At 37.7% G+C, this 19,490-nt stretch overlaps 1 protein-coding gene across 8 annotated transcripts in view; it reads left to right on the forward strand.

Annotated features, from left to right (window-relative positions):
- Positions 1-19,490, forward strand: part of MYO9A (myosin IXA) — a 312,362-nt gene that overhangs the window by 279,940 nt on the left and 12,932 nt on the right. For all 8 annotated transcript variants that reach the window (XM_053656781.1, XM_053656780.1, XM_053656783.1 and 5 more), the window contains one exon: positions 642-765. In XM_053656781.1, coding sequence (XP_053512756.1) covers positions 642-765 — 124 coding nt within the window. The remainder of the gene's footprint in view (positions 1-641; positions 766-19,490) is intronic.

A 19,490-nucleotide genomic window follows, 5' to 3' on the forward strand; every position in this document is an offset into this window, starting at 1 on the left:
AGATGAAAAAAGTTCTTTAGTGTCTGTTCAACTGAGCATCATTGCATCATTTGTTTTGAAGAAATTTATTTTTAAAATTTGGCTTTTCTTTAGGAATGCTATAGTTTCTAAATATATTTTTAAATCCCAATTTACCAAATTGTGTACACTTGTATCTTTCTTTAATATAGTCTAACTATGGTCTTATGGCTCTGAATCCCTTTGTTCTTAGTACTTAATATTCCTGTATTTCACCTAAGGCCTCCTTTTTTGTTGGTTTTTTTTTTTGTGAACCTCTGCTTTCCTTCTGGAGTTGTGGTTTTTAACTTTGATTGCAAAAGGACCTTTAAAAATATACTGCTGTTTGTGTCCTATTTTCAGAGAGTCTAGTCTGATTTAATTGTTCTGGTGTGTGGCCAGAACAATTGTCCTAGTGTGTGGCACTGGGACTTAAAACTACTCCTCAGATGGGTACTAAAGTGCAGCCAGAGTTCTAAACCATCATTCCAAAACATCTCTGAGCTCACAAAATAAGGGATGTTGATTTTTCTTTCATCCTCCTACCATCTACCACACTTAGCTGAAAAACAGTCTGTGGGTGCTACTATTTATTTGATTTACTTCATCTCTTTAACAGTTTTCTCTCTTTCCTCCTGTTTCAGCTGTGTGGAGCTGATTGTTGTGGAACAAATGAATAAATATAAGGCTCGTCTCAAAGACATTAGCAGCCTGGAATTTGCTGAGAATAAGGCAAAGACCAGGTTGTCACTGATTCGTAGATCAATGGTAAGATGCACAACATGGAATCATGGGCAAGCGGGAGCCTTCCTGGGGTTTAAGTGCGTTTGTGGTGGAGAGAAAGATTATTCTCTGAATCTTTTTCACAGAGAACAAGTAAAAAAATATATATCAAATCTCAGGGCACTGTGGATGCTTCATGTTTGATCTTTTAGCTCTCTTTATTTGTGTATACAGAATGTATGTGCAGTTAAATGTGTAGAATTTTAAAAATCAAGTACAGGGATTTGAATAAAATGTTGGTGGTTTAATAATCTGCCCTGTTTTCTTTTCCTGTCCTTTCTATGAAAACTTAACCCATCTTAACTTTTTTCTCTACTTCCTTCCACCATCTGGTCCTACCCTCAACCATGTCCCTAGGGTGGTCCTGCTAGACTCCTAGGATGTAGAGAACTTAACCAATTGCAAAAATATTATTTATAAGGAAATGGAATTCCATCTATGAGCCTACTGCTATCAAATAAAGATCGTTTAAGGGTTTATTGTTAGGTTTTGGAAAAATTATTTCCTCCATTTGCCCACTTTTGTTTAATATTTTCCTTTGCTACCAGTGGCCTATATGTAGATAATTCCAGTTCTCACTGACCAATAATCAGTAGAATCTGGGTAACTGGAAAACTACTGTGAATGAAATTTAATTATTGCCCATTTGCTCTTCTCCTTAATTGTAAAACAAAATGGTAGTGATGAACTTCCACTCAGATCCCCAGTAAATCTCTAAAGAGAAGCAGGGACCCAGCAATACTAATTCATACCTTCATAGTTAATATTTAGATTAGTAATAAAGTAACTTTGTTCTTTATTCACTATTGAAACTTTCTGGCACAGAACAAGTGCTCACCAAATGTTTGTTGATTAAATTAGCAAAGGGTCTTTTCTAAAAACAAATCTAAACATAGACTGTTACCAGGCAGTAAAGGTTTTAAATAAAACCCATCACAGGACACTATCTACATTGTTTCCCCAGAAAATGAAAAAAAGAAACCCATTTAAAAGTGAAACTCTTAAAGAAAAAAAAAGTGAAACTCTTTCTGTAGTATCAGTTTTCAGGAATTCACTTCCGAGAGGCCCAGTTTAGCGGTGCTCAGCCAGGGAGGAAGGGAAGAGACCTTTTCCTAAAAAGCTACTTTTCTTTTTTTTTTTAATTTTACTTTTTTCACTACCATTTGTCCCCCTTAAACCCTCCCCCCGGCCTCCTGCAGTCACCACACTATTGTCCACGTCCATGAGTCCTTTTTCCTTGTTGCCTGATTCTTCCACCCCCAACCAACCTCCCCTCACAAATTTTCAAAGCAGGTAGACCAGCTGTGCTTTTTTTGCTGGTGCTGCAGACAGAAGTCCATTTAAAGATTAAACCTTCTCTTTTAATGGGGCAATGACATGTACATTCTAACCTTCTGCTTTCCTTTTCATGTCCTTCCTAATCCAGAAACCTGTACTAATTGCAGTTAGATTTATGAGCATTACCCGCAATTCAGTCTCGGTATGTATTAATATTGCAATGTGTCACAGCCACTTTACATCATTGTCTCTCATCCATCCAGGAATTGTTCTCCTCTGTCTATCACCCATGCTGATCCATCCTCCATGTGCAGCCCCAGTTCTGGTCCTCCTTCCTGACCGGCCTTTACTTGCTTTTCTCTTCCTCTCTTTCTTTAGAACCTTCATTTTCCTTCCTCTGAATCATGTGGTTGAACAATCTCCATTTACAGTACATTCATTTTTCCTTTGTCAGATAAGCCTCTTGTGGTTTCTTCTTTGGTTGGATCATTAAAAGGTGATTATTGAAAGCATTGAGTTGTCAAAGTAATTTCTGCTTTCTGAGCTTTGTTTTCATAAGTCTCCTTCACTTTATTCCTTGAAGTACCTATTGCTACTTCCAACATCCTCCATTATTAGTAAGGCTTATATATCCATTCGTATCTGTGACTTTGGTGGTATCTTTCCATATATAGAAGGATGGCTGTTATCCACTTAGTATTTTTCAGATAGAACAGCAAATAGTAGTGAGCAAGTAGATGGACATGTTCTAGACTTAAATATCACAATATCATAGAGCTCATACCAGGATTTCATTCATTATACAAAAAAGAAATGGAGAGTTGGAACGCCAATATATAGGGAAACTAATTTTAGAGACTATTTGTGTGTAACCAGTTCTTTGAAGATCTCAACTTGCTGGTATATAAATGTGTATCAGTTTTACTTTTTATATAGTGACTGCTTTCTACCTCTTCCATGCCACACTCTCCTTTCCTACCTTAACAGCATCGTGTCACTGTTACATAATATTTACATTCTGTAGTCTCACTTCAGTTTTTAAGACTTAGTTTTTTTTCATGTAACTCCAATCGAGGGCTTGATGTGGTACTCTTATCACTTTATCCCAGGACAAACTGACCTTAATATGGGGATGAAAACTTAGGAGGTGGGCGAGCAGGGTTTTTGGTCACACACTTCTGTCCTCTCGTTTTCTTGTGCTTTTTCTTTCTCTGGTGTTAAAGCTGGGAAGGGGGGCGGGCAGAATTCTGCATGGTGTCCCAGTGTTGAGGTGGCAGTCCTCCTCCTTAGTTGTTGAACAGTAATCTCCAGCTTATTGTCAACAGGCTAAATGAAGATGATAGCTACCACTATCATCTGAGTGGTAGCTCCAATGTACTCTGCTGACAGTGAGCTCATTCCTGTCCCATTTCAATAGGCATTGGCTATCCCTTGCAAGATGTGGCAACATCTTCTGGCTAAACCTGGCTGATGGCATTCATACCATGTGACTCTGCTATTTTTCTTTTTGTGGGGTGGAAGGGTGAAGACTTTATCCAATAAGATCTACCTCCTGTGGCCAGTTCTAGGGTCTACAAGCACATTGGGGAAAAGCTTACATTTTTTTTATACCTGTTGGGAACCAATGACTCAAGGTGGGCAGTAGTCTTGCCTGTCTATCTATCCATTGCTTCCTTACCACACTCTCCATTTCTCTTCTCCCCTGTACATATAATGGGGAAATTCAGCAAATCTTTGTCCTATACAGATAACCAAACAGGGGAATGAAATACTAGTGTGCCTTTCTTTTAAATGACCTCAAACTTTGATTCTTACCTGGAATCACATATGACAACTGCTTTTCTCCGCAAAGAGGGGGTGGAATATCATCTTTTCATAATTCTCTGTTCCCCTAAAAATCCAGTAAACCCCTCTTTCTTTTCAGCCTCTTTAGATTCACATTGAGGGAAGGTATTACAATATTGACAATAGGGCAGGTTCAGTAAACCAGTGACTCTCAGTAAGCTCTAAGAAAAAAGGATGTTACCAACTGCTGTTAACTCCTTGAAGCTAAAAGAAGAGATACTAATTATTCTCAGCTTTGGATTTTAGCCACAATTTTGAAGTAAGAGGAAGAATTCCACTTAACTTCCTATTGCATATGCATTTAGCTGTAGAGAAGACTTCAGGCCCAGTCTTAGTAAGACTGTGTGTCTAGGACATAATTTGGTTTTCAGTAAGCATCTGTGGGATTGAATCTGAGAATGGAATGTAGAAGAGATGGCAGTAAGTTTTAAGGATATCCACTGAAAATATCCTGACCACTAATCAAAATCAGTAATCTTCATGTATTCATAGATTTTAAAACATGCCATTTCAAATACATAATGGCTTTTCTGAAATGCAGAGTGAACTGCATTTATAAAGAAATACGGTTTTTACTGCTACTGTGAAAAGTCATATGAGTTGGGGGTTGAAAGGTGTAGTAATTTAACTAATGAAGGAAGGAAAGAGGGGAAGATAATTTCAAAGTCAAGGAAGCATGAAACAGCCATCTATCGATACAACCTTATATGGCTACAACACGTGTGGAAGTGGCAGGAGAATTTGGAAAGTAGATTAGAACCAGATGGACAAAATTAAGGCTTGAATTTTCTACTTCAAAGCATTTGGGAGCTATAGAAAGATTTTTAAGTAAGGGAATATCACTATCAATGTGTCTATTAGAAGATAACTGGTAGCATTCTGAAAAAAAATGATTAGAGATGGACAGGACTGACAGCTACATATTATTTAGGAGGCTTTTGACTTGTAAACATCTTTGCCATCACTAAAATAGGTTGAATCCTGATGTTTCATTTTGAAATGATTTTGAAAATAAAGGTGAAACTTGAACAATGTGGATTTGAACTGCACAGGGTAGGGCCACTTATATTTTGGTTTTCTTTTCAATAAATATTCAGTGAGCCCTCCATCTCACCAGGCTGGGAGTCCATGCATGTGGAGGGCTGTTTGCATGCATTGTACTATGCCATTTTACACATGGGACTTGAGCATCCATTGATGTGGGGCAGGAGGTTCCTCATGGAATCTAGGGGAGAACTATAAGATTTTGGGGAAGTCAAAAGTTACACGCGCATTTTGGACTGAGTGACTGGTTGGTACCCCTTACCCCCATGCTGTTCAAGGGTTAAATGTACCTGTTTCTCCTACCATGCAGAAAGAATAATTAGATTTATGGTACATAATCTAGCTAGGCTATTCTCAGTCTAAGATTGCAGAATATGATATCTGTACAGTTCATCCAATTATACCTTTTCTATAGCAAATCTTTTTTTATTACTTATTTATGCTATAATTCCAAGCATAATTATTGATTTAGCACTGTTTAGGCTAATATATGAAGAACATAATTTAAAATAAAGTTTACTATTATACAAGACCCTCACAAATTATTTTTTTAAAAGATGCTCTACCAAAGGTTTTCATAGCCAAATAAATTGGGGATATATATATGTGTTACACTTCTAAAACTTTGATGGAGTGTTTATTTTTTCATAATATATCTAGTTGAACAGGGGCTCTAAGAAAGAATTTAGAAACAACATTCTTATTTCTTTTTTTTTTACTTTTTAAAATTTTTAAAATTTTATTGATTACGCCATTACATTTGTTCTATTCCACCCCTTCATTCCCCTCCACCCTGCACACCCCTCCCCCACCATTCCCCCCTTTACTTCATGCACACGTGTCTCAAGTTCTTTAGATTCTGTATTTCCCATACTATTCTTACCCTCCCCCCTATCTATTTTCTGTCTACTGTCTATGCTACTTATTTTCTGTACCTTCTCCCCCCTTCTGCTCCCACTCCTCTGTTGCTAACCCTCCAGATGATCTCCATTTCTATGGTTCACTCCTGATCTAGCTGTCCTCTTAATTTGCTTTTGTTTTAGGTGTGGTTCTTAATAACTGTGAGTTTGCTGTCCTTTCACTGTTCATCTTTTTTATCTTCTTTTTCTTAGGTAAGTCCCTTTAACATTTCATATAATAAGGGCTTGGTGATGATGAACTCCTTGAATTTGATCTTATCTGAGAAGCACTTTAACTGTCCTTCCATTTTAAATGAAAGCTTTGCTGGATAGAGCAATCTTGGTTGTAGGTCTTTGGTTTTCATGACTTGGAATACCTCTTTCCAGCCCCTTCTTGCCTGCAAGGTCTCTTTTGAGAAATCAGCTGACAGTCTGATGGGGACTCCTTTGTAGGTGACTGTCCCCTTAGCTCTTGCTGCTTGTAGGATTCTCTCCTTCATTTTCATCTTGGCTAATGTAATTATAATGTGCCTTGGTGTGTTCCTTCTTGGGTCCAACTTCTTTGGGACTCTCTGAGCTTCCTGGATTTTCCGGAAGTCTATTTAATTTGCCAGAATGGGGAAGTTCTCTTTTATTATTTGTTCAAATAAGTTTTCTACTAGCGACTGTTCCTCTTCCCCTTCTGGTACCCCTATAATTCCCTATAATTCGGATGTTGAAGCATTTAAAGATGTCCCAGAAGTTCCTAAACCTCTCCTCATTTTTCGGAATTATCGTTTCTTTGTATTTTTCTGGTTGGTCATTTTTATCCTCCTTCTGGTTCACTCCCTTGATTTGAGTCCCAGTTTCCTTTCCATTACTATTGGTTTCCTGTGCATTTCCATTCATTTCAATTAGTTTAGCCTTCATATGTTCCTCTAATTGGTGACTAAAATCAACCAGTTCTGTGAGCATCCTGATCACCAGTGTTTTGAACTGTGCATCTGAAACCTTGGCTCTTTCTTCATCACTTAGATTTATTGGCTCTTGGACTCTGAGTTGTTCTTGAGCATGTTTTGATTTGTTTGTGCCTGTTACATATGAGGAGAGGCGCTTTAGGTATTCACCAGGGCAGGGCCACCCAGGTCGCTAGTTTGTGATGCTGTATGTGGAGTCAGGGTCAGAGAGGGAGCAATGGTGGTCCTCTCTGCTTGCCCGGTCCGCCTCACCACTTGCTCCCAGCTGTTTATCTGAGCGCAAATGTGCGAGCCCCCCGCCCTGAGGCGGGGCCTGCTCGATCTGTCTCAACGCGCGTCTCTTCACTGGTTTATCTGCGTGCAAATGCGCGACCTCAGACCGCCAGCCGTGCTGTGCCTTCCCATGGCTACCCCACACTAGGGATCCGCGCCCTCAGCTGCTTGCGCGCCGTCTGGGTTGGGGGGAGATCGTTTTTTGCCTGACCCACTCCACTGCTGGCTTCGCCCCTCTCACTGGTTTAGCGTTTATTGTTGTTAAACCTTTGTTGTTTTCAGATTTGGTTGTGCGAGGAAGCAAAGTGTTTCCACCTACACCTCCATCTTGGCGGAAGTCTAGAAACAACATTCTTATTTCTTAAAAGAGTGTCAATTGCTATATTTACTTAGTTTGGAATTTTAAAATTGCTTTAAGCCTTTTCAGGATTTTCCTACTGGTTGGCAGTATTGGTTAATTTTGTATATTCTCAACTTACTAAAGAACTTCCTGCATGTCTGTTAGAAATTTGCCTACATTTCTCTGTTAATGTGGATAAGTGTGGTTAAGATAATGTAGATCTGTGGGGTTAAGCTTTGAAATGTACACTAAAAGAAGCAAGAAATACCCCCTCCAAAAGTTTAGTATTAATAATTTGAAAGCCAGCAATCAATTGAAAAGTAGCAGCCCTAAGGAACTCCAAAGGAAAGAGATATTTTAAGTGTGGGCTTAGACTTAATTGACTCTAGCAAAGGATTCTGCCATTTTCTTTTTTTTTTATAAACAGATTTTTAAAAATCTTCATGAGAGGATATTTTTATTGCTTTTAGACAGACAGAGAGAGAGAAAAAGAAATATCGATCAGTTGCCTCTCATATGCACCCCAGTCCAGCACCAAACCTGCAACCGTCGTCCTTTTTTTAAAAAAAAAAGTACAAGATGATGCTCCTGCCAACTGAGCCACATGACCAGGGCTGCTGTTTTCTTGTGTATATCAGTGCATGATATGTAAGTCTGCTGGTCACAGTCAGGGGACTTGGCATAATAAGAATCAGATTCAGAGAATGAAGATTCTCTCAGAATATAGAGGCATTCTTACCATTTCTGGTATTGACCAGCAGGTATTTTTATGGTGTTATCTTTTTTAAAAAATATATAATCGACATATAACATTGTAATAGTTTAAGGTATACAGCATAATTTGATATATGTATGTATTGTGAAATGATTACCACATTCAGTTTAGTTAACATCCATCAGTTCATATAGTTGCAAGTTTTTTTCCTTTGTTGAGAACTGGTAATGTTATCTTTGATAACACTGCAACCAGAAGATTCCTCCTGTTTTTTCCTAATTCAGGAATCATGCAAGGGCCAGTGCTGAGGAAGATCAGGCATGGGATCTTTTCAGAGAATAGGCAAAAGGAGAACAATATTAGGGTTCTTTTTTTGAAAAAGAAGCACCTCTTATAAAGCCTTGGAATCTTTTTCTCTCAGATGGGGGCAAACAGAGAAATTATGTAGGGAATTTTTTTGTGGATGAGAGGAAGAACTACAGTAATATCTGGCTAAGAAACTTGACTCTCTTCAGGAGCCCTGCTAGTTAGGCTTGGGGGAATAGAAGGCAGAGGGTAGGAAGAGACAGTAATATAAGGACTACTGTGGTCTTGAGATGATAGCATTGTATGTAAGAGAAGAGGAGGTAAAGAGTTCACAAAGAGTACAGTGACCTAGACGGGTTATGTGTTCAGAGAATGGGAAGTACAGAGTACTAGACAAGGATGAATTCTATTGGCCCCTTGTGTAATTTTTGCTGCTAGAAGTTACCTACAGGTCTATCATTTATATTCTTAAAAAGTCTCAGTTTACCCATATCTTCTTTTTTTATGGAATTCTAATTTTAAGCTTCATACTGGCTTTTTTTTAAAAACATATTATCATACTTAGTGCTTTTAAGGAAACTTTTCTAATTTCTCACAGGACTTGAAAGATAAACTATTTTACATTTATCAATTACTGAATTACTTTCTCATATAATATATATTTTAATATTAGCTATCTGATAAATCTAAGATCTTATAGTTGTATATAAAAGATACATTCACATACTAGTTTCATGTTCATTGTAGAAAAGTTTGAACAATAAGGTAAAGTGTAAAAGGGAAGAAGAAAATCACCATTGTCTATTAATATTTTTGAATGTCTATATTTTCCATGAAATTTTTTCTTATGCATGTTATTTATTTATTAAAATTCTCACCTGAGGATATGCATTGAGAGAGGGGGAGGGAGAAAGAAGAGAGAGAGAGAAATGTCAGTGTGAGAGAAAAAGATATCAGCTGCTTCCCGTACATACCCTAAATGGGGATCGAACCCTCAACATTTTGGTGTATGGGACTCCAGCCAACTGACCCACCAGGTGATAGCCTTATATATGTTTAATGAAGTTATGATAGCATTATGGTATTCATAATTTTATATTTCTGTTATTGTAGGAAGATTTTTAGAGATAAAACATGAACTCAATTTAGTATCATAAATCCATTTAATATTTTTAAACTTTTACAGTTTTACTAAGGAAAAGTGAGATTACTTTTAATGTTTCTTAAAAGCACTTCTTTTTGTAGACTGCACCTGCACATTCCACACATCTTTTTTTCTTTTCATATTCTCAATTTTATTTAATCTCATTCCTTTCTCTTTTTTCAGCAAAAAGTCATGTTTCAGGTGCTGGATATATAGAAAGGACAAGCTCTCTGCCCTAGATAAATTCATAGTCTAGTAAACAAAGATGTAAATCACTGTAGTTCATTTTACTTATCTCATCTGTGCAGAAGCTATGGTTTTGTATAGTCTTTTGGCGTGTCTGGGCCATACCAGAAGAGTTGTCTTGGGCCACACATTAAATACACGAACACCAATGAAAATTGAGGAGCAAAAAAAAAGATTTTGAATAAGTTTACAGTTTTGTGTTGGGCAGCATTCATAGCCATCTAGGGCCACATGTGGCCTGTGTGTGGGCTGCGGGTTGGGCACCTGGGGAAGGGCTGGGTGACTAGAACTACCTGAGATGATTGAGTAAACTGCAGTGGCTAGGATATACGCTTTTTTGGTAAGAATGAAGGAAGAAAAGATTGATAGTAATGTTTCAGGTTTTTAAATTCCGGGACCAGTAGTTCAGATTTGATCCTTTCAGGCCTTGAGAAGCAATCATCAAAAGATTTCTAAACCAGGGAATAATACTACCAAACCTTTCCCCATCTCCAAAGTCTTCCAGACATTTAGGGGAAAACAATGGGTTTACTCAAGTGGTAGCTTCCAGAATGTGCATAGGATAGATATTTTCATGATAATCTTACCTAAGAAAATACCCCAAAACTCATCGGCTTAATGCAATAATCATGTGTTTATCACTTGTACATGTGTGAATTGGCTGGGGTTCAGCCGATGTAGGGTGAGCTGCAGGTTGCACAACAGGTTGCAGCTCTGTTCCGCACATCTCTTACTCTTCTTGAACCAGTGACCTTTCTGGGGTGGGTACAGTTTTCTCATGGCAGTGTCTGCACCACATACATAGTTAACTTCAACTGTGCATGCTTCTACTCTCATAGTGTCTGCTAATATCCAACTAGCCACGAGCAAATCACATGACCAAAGCCCAAATCAAGGAGTGGAGAATATACTTAACCTACCTCAAGGCCATGGCAAGGATGTAGATTTATAATTCTATTACAGAAGATGGAGAAGGGAACCAACAATTTGTGACAGACAATCATGATCTGTCACATGATCTTTGCTCTATCTGACAATGCCAGGGAGATAGCTCAGGAAAATTTTTATTTACAGAGGAAGAATTTTTTCCTCATATATCCCCTGAAACAACTTAGTTCTTTCTCCCACCTTATGTGCCTGCTGAGCCTCTGCTTATGTTCCAAAGCTGAGTTTCTTCTCCCTCGTAGAATGTTGGCCTTTTAGATGAAAAGACCCTCAGTTCTTTTATTGAAAGGGATCATCTTGTAGCTCCTTTAAAGATGCCATTAAGAGATTCAGACTCATTCCTGTTAAAATGGATTCAGGGAGCTGTGTGGGATCTCGAGTGAGAGAAGTGGTCCATGTGGTTTTGATCTGGTCAATCACATAATTTGGATGCTCTTTGGGCCTACACCCAAAATCAACAGTTTTTAGCTTCTAGAAAGTTGGTTGCAGTATATACTATGAAGCTATAATATATCAATATTTCATATTCTGTGACATTACAATCTATTGATTATTTCAGACTTTGAATAGGTTTTGTTTTACTTATATATGACCTTGTAATGTCATGGGGGATCATTTGGAAAATACTGGTTCACTGAGTTATGCAGATCTTCCAAATGTTTCATTATGCAATATCAAAAATCACATTTGTTTAATATCACCACCAATCTCTTCAGAAAAATCTTTAAGTACTGGGAAGTCGTCAAACTCACAGGGCAATTGGAAGTTTTACAAAATTCTCATTTGTTTGAAAACTTGAAATTTTGTCATTGGTCATATATTTATTTCATTTGAAATGATGAGCTCCCTTCATACATTTTTAAAGACAATGTCTGCTGCATACCTGAGTAATCATACTTGTCGATTATTTTAAGTAGCATTTCATGAATAAAGCAGTTAATTCAGCATACATTTCAAACAATTGTACATATACTTTTTCTTAAGATAACCAATCAGTGTATGATAAGGTTTGATTATGTATGAAACCTTTCTAATTTTGTCATACAGAAAATCAAAAATAGTGAACTCAGGGGTTAAGAGTAAAATTAATTTATATTTCTTGATAGAAGATGGGAAATGAAAGTGACTTTTTTTAACTATGCATGATAGCAAAGAATACATTGATTACCAGTGTAGTTTGTTACCACTGCCTTGATTTATGCAAAGATGCCAACAGTTTGTTAGTACAATGTCAAGTGGAAGGGCATCTAGCGTCTTAGTATCATTGTAAAAATAATTTTGACATCTCCGTGGGCTTGGAGGCACCGCCCAATCTCTCCTAGGGATCCATGGACTACACTCCAAGAACCACTGCTCTGTGGAGCCTGCAGTGCTGCTGGCTGCTGCGTTACGCAGTACTTGGTGAGGATAGTTCCTTCTCATGTGTAAGAAGTAAATGCAAGTGACAGAAGTGTCTTAAGTGTTCACTAACCCTCACTGTCTGGTGAATCATAACTACAAGTATTGGGATTTTGAACAAGCGTGGTTACCTAGTTAAAACATGCAAAACAGCCAGTTTTCTAGACCTCTCCTTACCAGGAAAGCGGACTCCTCGGGATATGGTCTGATAATTCAATTCCTTACTCCCTATTTTTGTGTTAACAGAAGACACTCGTGGTAATAGTCCATCTTGGTCCAAAGTGCTATTTGGGGATATGATTCCTTCATTTAGGAGTCTGAGATTTGTGCTTTAGCTACCTATATATAATCTTAATGTAGGTGGTGCAGTTTCTCCTTATATATTCAACCCGTGGTCAAACCCCAGTTACGTATACTTTTCTTGGGTCTTCCTAAAGTATCATGACTCCCTGGTGTAGGTAATAGATGTCTTTCCCTATATAGTCATCAAGTTTTTTAAGGGCTGTGCAATCTACTCCCTAATCATTACCACAAGTATCTCTCCAAGTTCATCTGTCTTTAACTCTTTGGGCTTGATTTGACTCATAGTTTTGAATTCCTTTGTGTCCCATCCACCATGCCTTGCCATTCCTTGTTATATGTTTTCTGCATCGTGGGCCTTATAGCATTTTCTGAGAAATCAACACTCTCCTCATAGGTTTTATTCATTTTAACACTTTGGTGTACTTTCTACGTGTTTCGATTATTTACTTCTTTAAGCCTTACAAGAAAATGGAAATGTTGGGCTCAATTGAGGATTACCTCAAAGAGGGTATCTTTACTTAGATCCTCCACATTAAAGCATTTGGTTCCTAGTATTTTTGTTACAGTAGGTAAGCTTAATATAGACTGGTCTCACAGAAATCTGACCCAGCCAAACAATTAACAATTCTCAATTAATGATATTCTCAGAATATCATTCTTAGAAGAAGTAGATAGTAGAATAATATATAGACCTTCTCAAACAAAAGATGGCAAATCTACACTATTAGATGGCTGAATCTGTGGGTTTGAGCAAGAACGTTCTGAAAGGAGGAACAGAGGGATCAGACAGGACAGTGTGTTGTGTGGTGAGACACTAAGGAAGAAGTGCTTGATTCTGCCGGGGGCACTGGGAGAGGCTTTAGGAAAGGTGACGTGTGCTAGATTTGAAGGGATAAATCTGAACCAACCAGATAGAGAAAGGCATGTCGGTACAAAGCAAAAGCATACAAGGTTTAATTCTGGGAAAAACTATGTAATTAAGAATCTCTGGAAACTTGAACATGTAATTGTGCAGAAGGGAGACCTTAAGTTAGAACAAAAATAGGCCTTGTTCTGAAGCCTACTGAGACATGAGCACTGTGGGCCGCAGGAGTGGGCCAGGACTCACAAGGTCTGATAGTTTAGGTGAAATACGAATTTCATTTTTTAACAGAATTTTCTCATTTTTAGGGACTAATTGGTACCTGAAAAACATTATTTCAAGTTCGTGTACTTAAGTACTGTAATTAATGATTAGTATAATATATGTACACATGTAATTCTGTACCGTCAGAGAAAAAAATACATACTTTTTTAGCTGCCCGTGGAATATTCTCAAAGTCAGGCCACAACACCTTAATGATACTGGTGGCTTGGTACAACCAGTCCTGGGTGGTGTTGGTTTTACTATTACAGATGTTTGTTTTATTATTGTAATTATTATTATTTTATTTTATTTTTACTTATATTTAGAGAGAGAGGAAGGGAAGGAGAGAAACATCAATGTGTGGTTGCCTCTTGTGTGTTCCCAAGTGGGGACTTGGCCTGCAACCTAGGCAGGTGCTTGGACTGGGAATCGAACCAGCAACACTTTGGTTCTAAACCCGCACCCAGTCCACCGAGCTATGCCAGCCAGGGCTTGTTTTATTATTTTTTGAAACTGTACTTACAAGCATATTATCTTTAAGTATAAAGTGTTTCATAATAGCCCTGCCTGGTGTGGCTCAGGTGGTTGGAGCATCATCTTGTAACAGAAAGATTGCGGGTTCGATTCCTGGTCAGAGCATGTACTAGGTTGCAGGTTCCATCCCTGGTTCCAGCACATAAGGTCTAGGGGGAAAATTAGGCTAAAACCTCAAAGACAGGAAATCAAAACTGAAATTATTGAGTAGTTTAAAAATTACAATAAGGCACTATGTTTGAGCCTATGGGATATATAACTAAAGCAGTTTTTAGAGAAACAAGAAAAATGAAACACCCAAAGAAGTTAAAAATAGAAAAAAAAAATTGAGAGTAGTAGGAAGGAAATAATGAAGGTAAGAGCAGAAAATAAATTAGAAAACAATAAAAATTGTAAAAGTAATTTAAAAAATTTAATTTAAAAACAAAAACTAAATCATTAACTAATTAAAATGGAATAGGCACAAATTCACAAGTAAGAAATAAGGAAGGAGTTATGATAGATAACAGTGAAAATTAAGAGGCATATAAGACTACTATTGTTTTAGCTCTCTATTGCTATGTAACAATTATCCAAAAACCTAATGACTTAAACAAAAATACACATTTATTTCTCACACGTACACTTTTGTGGGTCGGGAATTCAGGAGCAGCTTATCTGTGTGGCTCGGTGTGGCTCTCTCTCATGAGCTTGTGGTCAGAACCCAGGGCTGCAGTTATCTAAAAGCTTGACAGGGGATGTAGCATTTGCATTCCTTTTCTAAAAAAATATTTTTCTTAATTGTATTTTATCGATTATGCTATTACAGTTGTCCCAATTTCCCCCTTTCTCCCCCTCCGTGCAGCACCCCCCCACTGCCTCAGGCAATCCCCACACCTTTGTTCCTGCCCGTGGGTCATGTACAGAAGTTCTTTGGCTCCTCCATTTTCTATCCTGTGTTTTATATCCCCATGGCTGTTCTGTAGCTGTTTGTACTTCTTAATCCCCTCACCGCTTCACCCATTTGGCAACCATCAAAACACTCTTCATGTCCATGATTCTGTCTCTGTTTTTCTTGTTTGCTTAGTTTTTTAAAAAACAAAACTAAAAAACAAACTCAGCATTTGCTTTCAAGATGTCTTATGCATATTGCTAGTTTATTAATGCTGCTGGTAGAATGCCTTAGTTCTTTGTCACATGGACTTCTCCATAGGGCTACTTGAGTGTATGAATGACTTTTTCCAGAGCAAATGATCCAAGAAAGAGCTAGGTGGATTCCCACAATGTGTTTTATACCCTAGCCTCAAGTTACACTCTGTGATTCCTACAGTGATCACACAGATCAGCCCTATTCAGTGTGGAAGGGATTAAAGAAGGACATGAATATCAAATATGACAGTGATCGGCCCCATCTTGAAGGAGAGGGACTTGCAACCTCATTCAGCTGTGAAATAAGTTTGAAAATGGAACGTTTTCTAGGAAAGCACAATTTACCAAAACTGCCTCTAAAAGAAAGGCCATCAACAGGCCAATTACTAAAGAAGAGAGCAAATCATCTAAGAGTTTCCTTCTATTAAAACACCAGACATGAACAATTTCACAGAGAAATTTTATTAACCCTTCCAGAAAAGAGGAGGAAGGTCTTTTTTTTTCAAAGATTTCTTTTTTTTTTTTAACGATTTTATTTATTTATTTAGAGACAGGGGAAGAGAGGGAGAAAGAAAGGGAGAGTAACATCAATGTGTGGTTGCCTCTCACACGGCCCCCACTGGGGACCTGGCCTGCAACCCAGGCATGTGCCCTGACTGGGAATCGAACATGCAGCCCTCTGGTTCGCAGCCCGACCCCAATCCACTGAGCTACACCAGCCAGGGCGAGGAAGGTCTTTTTTATAAAAAGAATGTAACATTGATACTCTTTCCCATCCCCTTCCCCCAAATGGTTAAAATTGCCACAAAAGTGTTATAGCCAGCAGAATACAGGATAGGCTCAGGACTAGACTTTTGTGTTTAAATCCCAGCTCCAGTTGACTAGCAAGTGTGACGTGGACAAGTTGTTTAATTTCCATGCCTCAGTTTTCTCCTCTGTAAACTGGGGTTAGTAGTACCACACTCAAAAGATTAACAGTTTTATTTATTTGTTTTTACAGTTAAACATTATAAAGAACTGGTGATTTCACCCTCAGAGCCATTGAGAAAATACCCAGTAATTCCTTTCAAAATTCCACAAGTTTTCCCCCACCTCCTATGAGTTAATATTTTTAAAGCCATAGGAACAGCATTGGATACATAGATATATATATATGTGTGTTTATATATCAATAAAACATTTGATATATACAGAGCTGCATCATCTATGAATATTACTCCAGAATCACTATTTTATAAATGCAATTCTTTCAGAGCTCTAAAAACTTATTTTTCTACCCTGCCCCAGCTTTATTGAGATATAATTGACAACAGTATGTAAGTTTTCAGTGTGTGACATGATGGTTTAATATGTGTGTATATTGTGAAATAATCACCACATAAGGTTAATTAACATTCGTCCCCTCTTGTTTTCAGTGGTGAGAGCATATAAGATCTACTCTTTCAGCGACTTTCCTGTGTTCAGTAGTATCAGCTATGTGATCAGTATGCTGTGCTTCACCTCCCCAGAATGTACTCCTCTTATAACTGAAAATGTGTACCTTTCTGACCACCGTCACCTATTCTCCCGACCCCCAGCCCCTGGCAACCACCAATCTTCTGTTTCTCTGAGTTTGGTTTAAAAAAAAAACAACACTTTTTTTTTAAAAGAGGGGAATCTCACCTCCTCCCATTTAGAAAGGATAAAATCGAGTGCCAATTTCTTTTTCTATACAAACTGAAAATAGTTAGCTCACTGTAGGCATGAGAAACTCAGACTGCTCTGTGACCGTGGCTCTGTATCAGAATTGTGTTGTCTTTGTCATCTTTGGTGGTGGTAATCCACCTTCCTAGTCACTTTGTTAGTGTGATGTGAGGGATCGGGGAATTTGAATCATGGATTAGTGGGATTTTAGACCTAATACTATCAGCATTTGAAAATAATTGTAGTTGATATCCTGATTTTAGGAATAATTCGTCTCTAAAGATCAAGCTGGAAAATCACTGGAGTAACTGTGCAGAAAAGGGTTACAAATACGGCTCTGTCAGCTTTTCAGTACTTAAAGTAAGAATTGGGTACAAGTTATTCATAAAGTATGTGATCAATTCAAATCAGTAAAATCTCTTATCTGATAGAAAATATATTATAATATTAGAGTGGAGGAGGTTTTAGCTATTACATAAAACTATTTTTATGTAATTACTTTTAAAGTTTTTAAAAACTGATGGGCTCATTAGCATAAATATCAAGTATTATTACATGATAAAAATGACGTTAAGCAAAGCAAAAGTAAAGTGACACACAGAAATACAACTCATATCACAAAGTCTGTTGTTTTTCTTAATGAATAAGGAGATGCTCCTATATAAAGAGGAGAAAGATCAGCTACCTAGTGAGAAATCAACAAAAGATACCACAAAGTACTCAAAGTGTTAACTGCTGGCTCTTTACAGGGAGGCTAAGAGGCCACATTTATTTGTATTGTATTATATCGTCATGAAAATATTTGCCATTTTTACTTTGTTGGCTCTGTGTACTGATGGTAGAACAACAGTTATGGGTAAAAACACTGAAAGAATACACAGTGGTCTAAAACACTCCATTTGGGGGAAAAAAAAACTAATTCATGCTTATTATTGGAAAGTACAGAAAAGTATAGAGAATGAAGGATATTGTTCCTCTCGGGAAATCGGTGTTAATAACTGGATGTATTTTCATATTCTTTTAAAAATCTGTGGTAAACAAGTTTGTGTCCAGTTGTTAACACAATATTAGCATTTTTTCATATTTCTAAAAGCTCTAAGGAATCAACCTCAAAAATTATTTTTTTAACCTCGTAAGAGAACTCTAGGCTGTAGGGGTTTCAGGTTTTCCTTTGTCTTTGTCTAACGCTGCCTCAAAAGAGCTCACACCTGTAGAGCTTGTTTGATTTTCTTTAGCTCTGGTAAGTAATGCTTAGCTACTCCATGGTAAAACACTCAGGGAGGTGACGGTGTGAACACTGAACAAAGGCACCTTTTCAATTGAATATTGGCAAGTGTATACTACGAATAAACTAAGATCCAGCTCCCTGAGGCTTTTATGTCACATTAAATATGTTATTCATTTGGCTTCATTAAACTAGTCAAAATGGAATGAGAAGAGGTCCTGGAATTTATAGTGTGATTCTGACCCATCACAGTGGACTTGAACGCTGTGTTGATACTGACTGCATACCCTGGTGTCTGCCTCCATTCCACAGCGCTTTCTTCTTCTGAGTCATTTTTTTGCTAAGTTTGTAGACTGATCATGTGTCTTTCTTAATATTTTCTTTACTTCTTGCTCTCAGAACTAAAAGTGGAATAGCAATCTGTAATCCTCTTGACTTTCGTCCCATGGCCTGTTTTAGAACACATGCATTTGGAAGGGTCAGCCTGAACGCGCTCAGAACTTGCCCTCCATGTCTATCACCACTAGGCTGTAGGCGAGATCAGCAGTCTCTGTTTCTGAGACAGCTTGTCTTCCTTCTTTCTTCCCAATGTCAGCTGAGAAATCTGTCAGTTTATTGTCTCATGCTGTTCAAAAGATAATAGTGTATTTACATAAATAGGTAACTTGGAAAAGCTTTAGAATACCTTTTTTATTGTAAAATACAATACATACAGAAAAGCACAGAAATATGCATAAATATCTTAATGAATTATAAAGTGAACATCCACATGCCTCTCACGGTCAAGAAATAGAACATTGCCAGTGCTCCCAGGGCACTCTTTTTCTTTCCAACTGCAATTCCTTCCTCTCCCCTAGAAGGGAACAGTAGAGAACTTGAGTTTTATGCTGATCACTGTCTTTTCTTGATTGTTTTCCCACTAACGTATATATCCCCGAGTACATAGTGTTATGTTTTTGAGCTCTGTATAAATGGAATAATATACATGTATTATTTTATATCTTATTTCAGTCTTATTGTGCATAAGACTTAACCCGTATTGTGTTTAGTTGCAGTTCACTTTGTTACTGTGTAGTATTCCACTGTGTATGTATACTACAATGTAACCATTTTCATGTTGGTGGACACTGGCTTGTGTTTCAGGGAATTATGAATATTGCTACTATGAACATTCTGATTCATGTATTTTTGATGGACATGTGCATGTATTTTCGGGAGTGGAATTACTGGGTCACAAGGTTATATGTATCAACTTTAGTACCTAAAGTTGTGCTCGAACTCTTTAGTACCTAAAGAGTTCCACCTCCTCCTCAGCTCTTAGA

This window comes from Artibeus jamaicensis, unplaced genomic scaffold, assembly GCF_021234435.1.
Source record: "Artibeus jamaicensis isolate MK-2021 breed Jamaican fruit bat unplaced genomic scaffold, CSHL_Jam_final scaffold_286, whole genome shotgun sequence".
In the NCBI taxonomy this organism is placed as follows: domain Eukaryota; kingdom Metazoa; phylum Chordata; class Mammalia; order Chiroptera; family Phyllostomidae; genus Artibeus; species Artibeus jamaicensis.